Source organism: Grammomys surdaster, unplaced genomic scaffold, assembly GCF_004785775.1.
Source record: "Grammomys surdaster isolate TR1022 unplaced genomic scaffold, NIH_TR_1.0 485, whole genome shotgun sequence".
Classification (NCBI taxonomy): domain Eukaryota; kingdom Metazoa; phylum Chordata; class Mammalia; order Rodentia; family Muridae; genus Grammomys; species Grammomys surdaster.
The window spans coordinates 237,695-249,243 of NW_021604904.1; the positions used below are offsets into that span (position 1 = coordinate 237,695).

The 11,549-nt window shown below is 51.0% G+C and overlaps 1 protein-coding gene across 1 annotated transcript in view; it reads left to right on the forward strand.

The window, feature by feature from the left end:
- Window positions 1-8,775, forward strand: part of Numbl (NUMB like endocytic adaptor protein) — a 23,333-nt gene extending 14,558 nt beyond the window's left edge. The window contains exons 7-10 of the mRNA XM_028781603.1: window positions 352-541; window positions 2,866-3,171; window positions 6,228-6,350; window positions 7,605-8,775. Of these exons, the coding sequence (XP_028637436.1) occupies window positions 352-541; window positions 2,866-3,171; window positions 6,228-6,350; window positions 7,605-8,260 (1,275 nt within the window). The 3' untranslated portion in view covers window positions 8,261-8,775. The remainder of the gene's footprint in view (window positions 1-351; window positions 542-2,865; window positions 3,172-6,227; window positions 6,351-7,604) is intronic.
- Window positions 8,776-11,549: the final 2,774 nt, after the last annotated feature.

Here is an 11,549-nt window from a genome sequence, read left to right on the forward strand (position 1 = left end):
TCCTTCCTTCCTTCCTTCCTTCCTTCCTTCCTTCCTTCCTTCCTTCCCTCCTTCCTCCTCCCTTCCTCCCTCCCTCCCTCCCTCTCTCCCTCCCTCCCTCTCTCCCTCTCTCTCTCTTTTGGTTTCGCTATGCTGTTTTGTTTTGTTTGTCCAGACAGGGTCTCACTATGTAGCCCAGGCTCTCCTGGAACTAGCTCTGTAGACCAAGCTGGCCTCAAACTCACAAGCTGCCTCTTCCTCTCAGGGATTCAGCCCAGGTCCCCTGGCTGTAGACATCCAACCTGCAGGGGGCGGACTTCTCTTCCCCGCCCATGTCTGGGCAACCTTTCTAACCGGCCACCTCTCCTGCAGGGTGAGAGGCTGAGCCACGCTGTGGGCTGCGCGTTCGCTGCCTGCCTGGAGAGGAAGCAGCGACGGGAGAAGGAGTGCGGAGTCACCGCCGCCTTCGACGCCAGTCGCACCAGCTTTGCCCGCGAGGGCTCCTTCCGCCTGTCGGGGGGCGGGCGGCCTGCGGAGCGCGAGGCTGGGGACAAGAAGAAAGGTGGGTGCTGCACGCCAACAGGGGGCGCACATGTGCATCTAGGGATCCCTGCAGATGAGCTGTAGTTAGGGTGCCAGAGGCCAAGGTTGGTAACGTTTGCAAAGCAAATCTCAATTTTAGGAATTCTTGGAACTGCATTCTGCAGATAGACCGGGGTGGGGGATGGGGGTGCGTTTATCATAGCACATTATGTGGTCTAAGTCAGTGAAGCAGCTGATAATGCTGGCCCAAGCCCTTAACCCCAGCACGCAGAGGCAGAGGCAGAGGGAGGTGGAACTCTGAGTTTGAGAGCAGCCTGACGTACAGAGTGAGTTCCAGGACAGCCAGTGCTACATAGTGAGACCGTGTCTCGTAAACAAACAAAAAATAGGGTCTTGTTGTAGCCTCTCTCTCTTGGACCCAGGTTTAATTTCCAACACACACACATTGGCTCGCAACCATCTGTCTCCAGTCCCAGGGTATCCAGTACCCTTTTCTGGCCTCCCGGGATACTGCACACACATGGTGCACAGGCAAAAACAAAAACAAAAAACAAACAACAAAACAAAAAACAAAAAACACCTACACATAAAGTAAAATAACAATAAAATAAAAATAAAGGTAAAAAAATAACTTTCGAAAGGCATGAAGACTGTTGTCAGATGCCACAGTTATTGCAGCATGCCTCTGAATTGACGATGGGAACTGCATGCAGAAGCAGTTCTGATTTCCGGGGGCTCGGCGCTGTAGAGAGCACTTCACTGTTGCACAGACAGAGGGGAGTTTACCGTGAGGGTGGCCTTGCTGACTCCTGGCCTGTGGCACCATCTTTCACGATTAGCATACCTAGCCTGGACAGCAGAGCCTGTCACACACACTGAACTCAATTCTGCCTTCACTGATCTTTCAGGGAGCCCTGGGGGAGGGAGCCCAGGGACACAGGAGCCAGGAGAGGGGAGGGGATGTCTTGAAGACAGCAGTGTGATGGGAAGGAGGTTGTTATACCTGTTTCCAGCCTGCCCTTTGATGCTGCCTTGGCTCCAGGCCAGTCCTATTACCTCAGGCTGGAATATGGAAAAGAAGCACCCCAGAGTAACTGGGGTGCCCGGGCTGCAGCTGTGGTGAGGCTCTGATTTGAAGGCAGGCAGTATGTATTTGTGGAAGGAAAGCTAACTACCTTTGAAGAGCCTCGTTTTGAAGTGTAGAGTCCCAAGGTTTTGCAGAAGGCAGGGAACAGTCCCAGGGTGGAGGGAACCCAGGGTGAGGGGTTAGAATGAAAGTGAACCAAGACAAGTCTTTGGTCACAGCTGGAGAGAGGAATAGAGAGGCAGACATCCCTGAGGTAAGCAGAATAGTAGAAAATAGAAAAAGAGAGGCAGGGGAGCAGAGAAAGACAGACCCGGGAAGGGCGGGTGATCTCTAGAGATGACGTCAGTTAAGTCCTCTCAACTTTCTTTTTTTTTTTTTTTCTTTTTTTTATTTATTTATTTATTTATTTATTTATTTATTTATTTATTTATTTTATGTGAAGAGAGCATTGGATCCAATTACAGATGGTTGTGAGCCACCATGTGGTTGCTGGGAATTGAACTCATGACCTACTGGAAGAGCAGCTAGTGCTCTTAACCCCTGAGCCATCTCTCCAGCCCCCTCCTTTCAACTTTCATATCTGTAGAATGGTGATAGTCTTGACCACACGAATGGTTGGATGAGTCGGATACATTAACGCTTGCACGGCTCCTGGGCCGTGTCGTGTAGACGTTCGTGTGCCAAGTGAATGTCAATTATTAGGAAAGGACAGAGTGGCCAAGGGGGAGTGAGAGAGAGCAGCTGAGGGAGATGGAACGAGGTAGATACAGCGAGATAGAACTAGAAATAGAGGGCCAGGCTAGAGGACGATTCCCCAGTGGCCTCCAGAGGAAGTGGTGTTGACTTGGTGACCATCCTGTTTTGAGGACAGGATGTGTGAGGTGACAAGGTAGCACTGGGGCGTGACTAAGAGGCAGAGGCGGGGCAGGGGTAGGGCGGGGGCGGGGCAGGGGTGGGGCAGGGGCAGGCAGATCTTTGAGTTCAAGGCGTCCAGGTCTACAGAGAGGGTTCTAGGACAGCCAGGTTGGTACAGAGAAACCCTGTCCCAGTGGGAGTTAGGAATGAAAGTAAAAACAAAAGTACTTTCTTAGAATCCACCAGTCTGGGTCTGGGCCGTAGCTCAGCATAGACTGCTCAACTAGTATGCTCAATAATACCCTGGGTTCTGTCTCCAACGCTATCAACACAAGGCCTGTTGGACCTGGCTCCAATGCCTCAAGTGAGAAAACTAGCAAATGTGTCCCTTGTGTCTTTAGCAGAAGCAGCAGCTGCTCCTGCTGTGGCTCCTGGCCCTGCCCAGCCTGGGCACGTTTCTCCGACACCGGCCACCACATCTCCTGGTGAGAAGGGAGAGGCGGGCACCCCAGTGGCTGCAGGCACCACTGCTGCTGCCATTCCCCGGCGCCACGCACCTCTGGAGCAGCTGGTTCGCCAGGGCTCCTTTCGTGGGTTTCCTGCCCTCAGCCAGAAGAACTCACCTTTCAAACGTCAGCTGAGCCTACGGTTGAACGAGCTGCCATCAACACTGCAGCGCCGTACGGACTTCCAGGTGAAGGGCACAGGTGAGCCCTGGGGTCAGCAGGAAAGAGCTTCAGAATCAACCTGCACTGTCTGATGGGGGCTAGAGATAGATGAGAGATGGTAGACACTGTGATTGATTAGCACTGTCTTGTCTGATTGATTAGCACTGTCTTGTCTGCCAGAGGCAAAGGTTAAACATACGGAGCTTCTGATCATTAACAATGTAGACCATGAGGAAAGAATAGAAGAGCGCTAGCACAAATCATGGTTAATAAGTCATGTCTGCTCTAGGTAAAGGATAGAAATTTAGTACAGTGGAGATCAGCTAGTAATGTCTGCTGTTATTAAGGGAAGCAGCCAAGGTGGCACACGTTTTATCTGCCTCAGATAGGCAAGTCTACCATGGGCAGGGGAAAGATGCAACAGTTAAGGGCACAGGGTACTCTTCTAGAGGTCCTGAGTTCAAGTCTCCGCAACCACATGATGGCTCACAACCATCTATAATGTGATCTGGTGCCCTCTTCTGTCATGCAGGTGTATATGCAGATAGAACACTCATGTACTTAAAATAAATCTTTAAAAAAAAGAGAGAGAGCCGGGTGGTGGTGGTGCACGCCCAGCACTTGGGAGGCAGAGGCAGGCGGATTTCTGAGTTCGAGGCCAGCCTGGTCTACAGAGTGAGTTCCAGGACAGCCAGGGTTACACAGAGAAACCCTGTCTCAAAAAACCAAAAAAAAAAGGAGAGAGAGAGAAGGGTAGCGAGAGCGGCCACATGGATGTCTTTTTTTTTTTTTTTTTTTGGCCTGGGATAAGCACCATCATTTAGTGTTCTTTCCAAACATTTGATGGATAGATCTATAATATGTATCAAAGGAATGTTAGAAGGATCGCTCTGGCTCAGGAAAAGAGAGGATTGGGATAGATTAACAATGTCTGCCTTGGTCAGGGAAAGTAGAGGGATAGCATACGTTATAATATTCTGATTTGTGCCGTGAACAAAGAGATCCTTAGGGAGTGTGGTAGTGGGCTACACAATTAATTAGCAAAATTTGCCATGGACCAGGCAGAAAAGAAAGCTGCTATTTGAATAATGGAATGGCAAGATCTGTCCAAGTAAGGGGCACAGTAAGCAAAGAGCACAATGGAGGTGGGATGGTGGGAGCACTGTGTTTGATTATTAATGTCTGTCACGGGCAGGGAGGGGGGAAGAGGTGCTCTTTATTGTAAGCTAAAAGCGGTATCTGAGTGAAGCATGCTGGTACAAACCAGAATTCCAGCACCCCAAAGGCAGAAGGGTCATGATTTCAAGGCCAGCCTGGGCTACCTAGCAAAATCATGTCTGTGAAAGAAATCTGTGTTGTGGGCCAGGGAGATGAAAGACTTGGTACAATACCATGCTGTTGCCATAGGAAAACAGATAAGAGGAGTGTGCAAAGGTCTTGAAAGTCATGAGTGGAGGGAAAGGAGGAGGAGAAGCAAGATGGAGGCAGACGTAAGTGTCTCTAGGAGTCTCGGGTAGTTATTCATGTCAAAAGGTTAGACATTGCGCTAATAATTCTAATTGTGTGGGCATCGTGTGTACTGAGCATTTGCTAATATATAAATCCATTGGATAATCTTTAAAAAAAAAAAAAAAGAAAGTCATGAGTCTGACCCTTGCCAGACCCTTGTCTGTTCCCACACACCACATGTGGGACTCCTGGCTCCCGCGGCTGTGGAGACGGTGTGGGGAGTGTTGATGCATTTCTATCGGGCAAGAGTGGATGTCAGTGCATTCTGAGAATGATACATACGCCATGCCCGGCAGCACTCCTTGGCTGTCATACACCTGCACATTCGCTGTCCGCACACAACCTGACATCAGACACACGCACAGTTGCCATGCAGGTGCTTAAAATGACTCCCCAGGCTGGGCGGTGGTGGCGCACACCTTTAATCCCAGCATTTGGGAGGCAGAGGCAGGCGGATTTCTGAGTTTGAGACTAGCCTGGTCTACAGAGTGAGTTCCAGGACAGCCAGGGCTACACAGAGAAACCCTGTCTCGAAAAAAACAAAAACATAAAGATGGCTCCCCAGACTCAGTTTGGAGCCTTACACTCCTGTGGCTAATTGCACACTCACTTGAGAATGAGCGGGCACACAGACAGTTCACATTCTGACATACGTGCCACAGACACTGGAAGTCACACACTCAGAGTTACATGTGTGCAGAAATCATGTACACTCCAATGTTGCACACACACACCGGAGTATGTACTCAGAAGTCACGTGCCCAGATTTAGACACTTAGAATGCCATGCTCTTAGCTTCACACAAACCCAGAAACTCCCCACATGCAGGTTCACACAAACACGGATCTGCATCACGTAGACTCTCAAGGGCCACCACACATCTGAACCTCTCCCACCCTTGGAGGCCACACCCTCAGAGCCTGTATTGCCCTTTTATGATAACGGTGAATTCATGCAGCAATCATAGAACTTGATCAGGAAGCTGCAAATGCCAGCATGCCACTTTATGGCTTATTTGCGAGGTGTCTTTGTTCCTCCGAGGCTCTTCTGAGAACCATGCCTGTGCTAGGTCTCCTGTCTTTCTGATATAATTTCATCTCCACCGTGATGATGCATGTGTTAGACCAGGCTAGGTGAGGCGGCCAGGGACCAGTTCCTCTACCACAAAGTAGGATATATGATCCCCAGCCAGTGAGTGTGAGTGTGGCCAGCACCCATTCCTCCAGGTTCACGCCCCTGCTATGCGTGTGGTAGAACGCACTGTTTAATTAATGCGCATTGCCGACCGTTTTCAGAGTCTCTTCTGCTTAGAGTCAGTTCCATCTTGAGATCCTGCTTTGGGATTCCCCGTGACCATCAGTTCTCAGATGCCACATACTGGCTTTTACTGTTACACCATTCTCTTGTCACACACATCCATGCTGCACGGTTATTTTAGTGATCGTGATGACCTTGTGTGACCTACAGACCTCTGGGGGGAAAAAAAAAAACAAGTCTAGGTCATACAGATGTCCCGAAGACCCAGAGTAAAGGAGGGATTGAGACAAAGGCTGGTTACTCACCTCTCCTGTTCTGTGACCTCACAGTGCCTGAGATGGATCCTCCTGACACCGGTGACAGTGACAGCATCAATGCTCTGTGTACACAGATAAGCTCATCTTTCGCCAGTGCTGGAGCACCAGCGTCAGGGCCACCATCTGCCCCGACAGGTAAGCCCTTCCATAGAGCAGTCACGCCCCACTGGCTCTCTTGCATTTCTTGTCCTGTGAAAGAGGCCATCTTGGAAATTCTAGGAGTCTAGGATGTCCCAGGAAACCTGTGGATTGTCTCAGAGCTGAGGGACCGCTTTAGAACCACTATTGCCTTAGGACTGTGTTGAATTAGAAGTCATCTCAAAGTTTGTCATAGATCTACGGGTCACTTCAGAACGACAAGACTTAGAGCTGCGGGACCACCCCAGACCGAAGATCAACCTAGAAACCCTGTACTGTCTCCATGCTGCCAGATCACTTTAGAGCCGTGGGGTCTCCTCAGAGCTACAAGATCGTTTAAGAGTAGCAGGTCACCTGAGAGCCATGGATTTCTCCAACCACTGGAGTTTCTCAAAATCTTAAACCCCCAGGGGGCTGGAGAGATGGTTCAGCGGTTAAGAGCACTGGCTGCTCTTTCAGAGATCCTGAGTTCAATTCCCGCCACCCACATGGTGGCTTCACAACCATCTGTAATGGGATCCGATGTCCTCTTCTGGTGTGTCTGACGACAGTTGCAGTGTACTCACATTAAATAAATAAATCTTAAAAAAAGAAAAGTAACCCCAGAACCTTAGCAAAGTACAAACTTGAGGCCGGCTCTTCCTGTGTTAGAGTAGTGCAGTCTGAGGAAGACATGTGCCGTCACAGAATCTTAGCCTCTGAAAATACTACTAGAAACATGAGAATTGAGCCTGGAGAGATAGCTTAGTGGCTAGGTGCACTGCCTACTCTTCCAGAGGGCCTGGGTTTGAGTCCCAGCACCCATATGACAGCTTATAACTGTCTTTAACTTTAGTTCTAGGTTATCCAACACCCTTATGGTTATCCAACATGCAGGCAAAACACACCAATGCATATAAAATAAAAATAAATGAGTAGTTTTTTTTTTTTTTTAAGAAATAGTACAATTAAGGTGATACTTAGAATTTTCAACATCAGACACAGCACTGGCCAGTAGAGGGCAGAGGGCTATGTGGGTGTCAAGCATTGATCCAGTTACACAGTTTCGTCAAGAACTGTCAGGCTCAGGACTCTACAATCGCCCCACTGCACACATGTTACGAGTTACCTGCCCAAGGTCAGGACAACGGGTGAAGGCTGGGATTCAGAGACAGTCTCCTCATAGGACCTGGACTCTGATCCTCAGGCCACCCTGGCTCCCAGCCTGGGATTCTTCATGGCAACCTGTACCCTTCACTACCCTCTTTCTAGGGACTTCTGCCTGGGGTGAGCCCTCCGTGCCTGCTGCAGCTGCCTTCCAGCCTGGGCACAAGCGGACACCTTCAGAGGCTGAGCGATGGTTGGAGGAAGTGTCCCAGGTGGCTAAGGCCCAGCAGCAGCAACAGCAGCAGCAACAACAACAACAACAGCAACAAGCCACCTCTGTGCCACCGATGCCCACCATGGCCCCCACCCTTCAGCCCTTTTCTGCCCCAGTGGGGCCGTTTGACACTGCAGCTGCCCAGGTGGCTGTGTTCCTGCCACCTACACACATGCAGCCTCCGTTTGTGCCCGCCTACCCAGGCCTGGGTTATCCACCCATGCCCCAGGTGCCTGTAGTAGGCATCACACCTTCACAGATGGTGGCCAACGCCTTCTGCTCAGCTGCCCAGCTCCAGCCCCAACCTGCCACACTGCTTGGAAAAGCCGGGGCCTTCCCCCCACCTGCTGCGCCCAGTGCCCCCGGGGGCCAGGCTCGTCCACGCCCCAATGGGGCCCCCTGGCCCCCAGAGCCAGCACCTGCCCCTGCCCCTGAGTTGGACCCCTTTGAGGCCCAGTGGGCAGCATTAGAAGGCAAACCCGCTGTGGAGAAACCCTCCAACCCCTTCTCTGGTGACTTGCAGAAGACCTTCGAGATTGAACTGTAGCCCAAATTGCCCTGCTCCGAGCCATCAGCCCCAGGTGTACCACGCTCAGGAGGGGAGGCTCCGCCTCTTCCCTAGCGTTGCTCCCTGAGCTGCACCCCTCAACGCTCCCTCCAAGCCCTTCTCTCCACCACCCCTCACAAACCACTACAGAACCAATATTGTGATGCCTAGGTTTTGCCGAGATGGAATTCAGGGATGGACCCAGCCTGGCTAAGGGAACTATTTCACTGCCGGACTTAGGCTGGTGATGCCCCTTCCCCAGCCCCAGACACGGAATGCCCTCTGTTCAAGCTACTTTCCCCAGTTTCTGTTGTGCCCTTCCACCTTCCAGTGTTGGGCAGGATGGAGGAGGGTTGTCCACTTCGGGGCGCTCTTGGGCCCACCTCAAGCCTGGTCCATCCTCTCCTTGCCCCATACACACAGCACAAGCTAAGGGCTTCCTCTCTGCCCACGCTGTGTTCACTGCCAATGCTGTGCTTGCCCTGCTCCCCTCCCGGATTCGGGGGCCGTGTCTTCTGGAGGGCCGAAGTCTCACGGGGTGGGGCCCGATTGGGGGCCCAGGATGGGGGGGAGGGACGAAGACGCTCTGTTACCTCATGTCGGTGCCCGCTGGGGAGGGGTTCCAGGAGAAGGAGAAGGGGGTGCCTGGCGGGTACTTTTCTATCTTTTATTTCCAGATTTTTTTTGTATCTAAACTTGCAGATTTGTATTATACAAGGACAGCCAATAAAGGAAGAATATAATGGTGGCCGCTGGGAAATCAAGGTGTGTGTAAGAGGGGACCCTGGTGTGCAGCCTCTCCCACTGCATGGCTGTTCCTGTCTGTGATCCCAGCACTGACGACCTGGAAGCAGGGAGATCCTGAGCTCATGGTCGGTCTCAGCTGCCATAATCTGAGGCCATCCTGGACTACGTGAGACCCTCTCTCAAAAAAAGAAAGCCTGTCCCCTTTTGTCATTTGAAACATCTCCCTGAGCTTTAAACATGACCTCTGAGTCATGGTTTGGTGATCAGTGTCTATCGAGTGGCCAGTAGAGGGAGCCCAGAATTAATCATCGCTTTCTTAATTATTAACAGACTTTGAACCAAGGAATAAGAAAGGCACATTGTGAGTTATTGCTAATTGGTCTGAGATCAACATTCTGAGTGGCTCATCATAATGTATCTTGGACCAAATTGGGAAAAGCCTGTCCGTCGCACTTTCCAAAACTCGGGCCAAAGTTTCCCCTGGCAGTTCCTGGGTGTGTTTTGTTTTTCATTTGTTTGTTTTGAGAGACATGGTCTTACTATGGATCTCAGGCTGGCCTAGAACTCAGATCCGTCCGTGTGCCTCCCTTTCTAGAGTGCTGGGATTAGAGGTGTACACCACCACACTTGGTATCCACTGGCATTTTAAAACCCCGTGTTATTGTTTAGGTCCCCGAACATAATCTATGAGGCCTTTAAAAAAAAAAATGACCGGGGAACTGAGCTTGGTGGCTTGGAAGCTAGCAGCAAGAGATTCAGGAATTCAAGGTTATCCTAGGATACATAGCTAATTTGCTCAGGGCCAACATGAAGCACCGACCGAGGCACTGTCTACACACACACACACACACACCAAATATTGGGGCTGCGGCTTGTGATAGAGTGCTTGCCTAGCATAGATGGGGTTCTGGGTCTGCCCCCCACTGCTGCAAAAAGAAAATAGAGAAATACATATCAAAGTGTACTTCCTTAAAATAACATGGGTTTGTGCAACCCGGTATCCTTTTCCTATCTGTTAATGGGGGTCACACACCTGACTGAGGAGAAAGAAGACGCTGGGACTCAAACCCAGCCTCTGGCCAGCCCTAAAGCCAGGAAGAAACAGGCTGGGATCTGGCATCAAGAGCTTACTCCAGTACCGGATGCAGACCCAGGCATGGCTAAAGGCCTCTGCTAGAGGTGAGTCACATCAGAGCACCCTTAAGCCTCTGTTCAGTGGGAACCCCAGACTGATTTTTACACAGCCTCTCCTTTCACCAAGGAAGTCATTCCCAGTGCTGCCCCTTAGCAGCCCTGCACACGCAAACAGGTGGAGGGTACCAAGGGTAGCTTCACAGATGGGCGGCATCTCATCAAGACCTCCCTACCTAGCCGGGCAGTGGTGGTGCACGCCTTTAATCCCAGCACTTGGGAGGCAGAGGCAGGCGGATTTCTGAGTTCGAGGCCAGCCTGGTCTACAGAGTGAGTTCCAGGACAGCCAGGGCTACACAGAGAAACCCTGTCTCGAAAAACCAAAAAAAAAAAAAAAAAAAAAAGACCTCCCTACCTTCCCCGCCCCCCACTGGACCAGTTTCTCTCCCATGGCCTGCCTGCATGGAGGTTCTTACCCTTCCTGCACAGAACTCACAGTCCGGTCCCCTCACCCCAACTTCCTTTCTTAGGTTCCCTTGGAAACCTAAGGAAAAAGCCTGGTGTGGCATATGATTATAATCCCAGCTCTCTAGAGGCTGAAGCAAGAGGATCATTGAGTTCAAGGCCAGCCGGGGCTACTCCATGAGACCTTGTCTGTAGATAAATAAATAAATAAATAAATAAAATAAATAAAATAAAAATATCAGAATAAAACTAGGAAACTCGAACCATATCCTGATGACATCATTTGGTGGGACATCCTTACTGCTCGATTTGGCACTCCTACCTGTCACTTAGGAAAGCTCCCCACAGGCCGGGCAGTGGTGGCACACGCCTTTAATCCCAGCACTTGGGAGGAAGAGGCAGGCGGATTTCTGAGTTCGAGGCCAGTCTGGTCTAGTCTACAGAGTGAGTTCCAGGACAGCCAGGGCTACACAGAGAAACCCTGTCTCGAAAAACAAAAACAAAAACAAAAAAAAAAAAAAAGAAGGAAAGCTCCCCACCCTCTGTGGAGCCCAGCCTTTGTGCTCCTTTCCGAGGAGCAGCACCCAGGGTCTTTGTTCAGTCATTTATTCTCATTCAAGCTGGGAGAATCTAGACTCTTCCCGATGCTGCAGACTACTCGTTCCTGCAGGCGGCCACGGCCAACGCAGACACCCTAGCTGTGACAGCCATCCATCCTGCACTGGAGATACGCATAGTAGGGCAGAGGGTGGAGCGCGGCGGGACAGCGCCCCCTGGTGACCTTGGCTGCTCCGCGATGGAATGGCCGGAGGACTGGCTTAGCAAAGGACCGGGAGGCAGAATGTCAGTTTTGGAAAAAACAACTGTCGTCAGGGCCAGGAGGAACGCTATCCCTCAGGCCTTGGCACAGCCGCTCGCTCCTCTGGGAAGTCCTCTTTGACTCCCC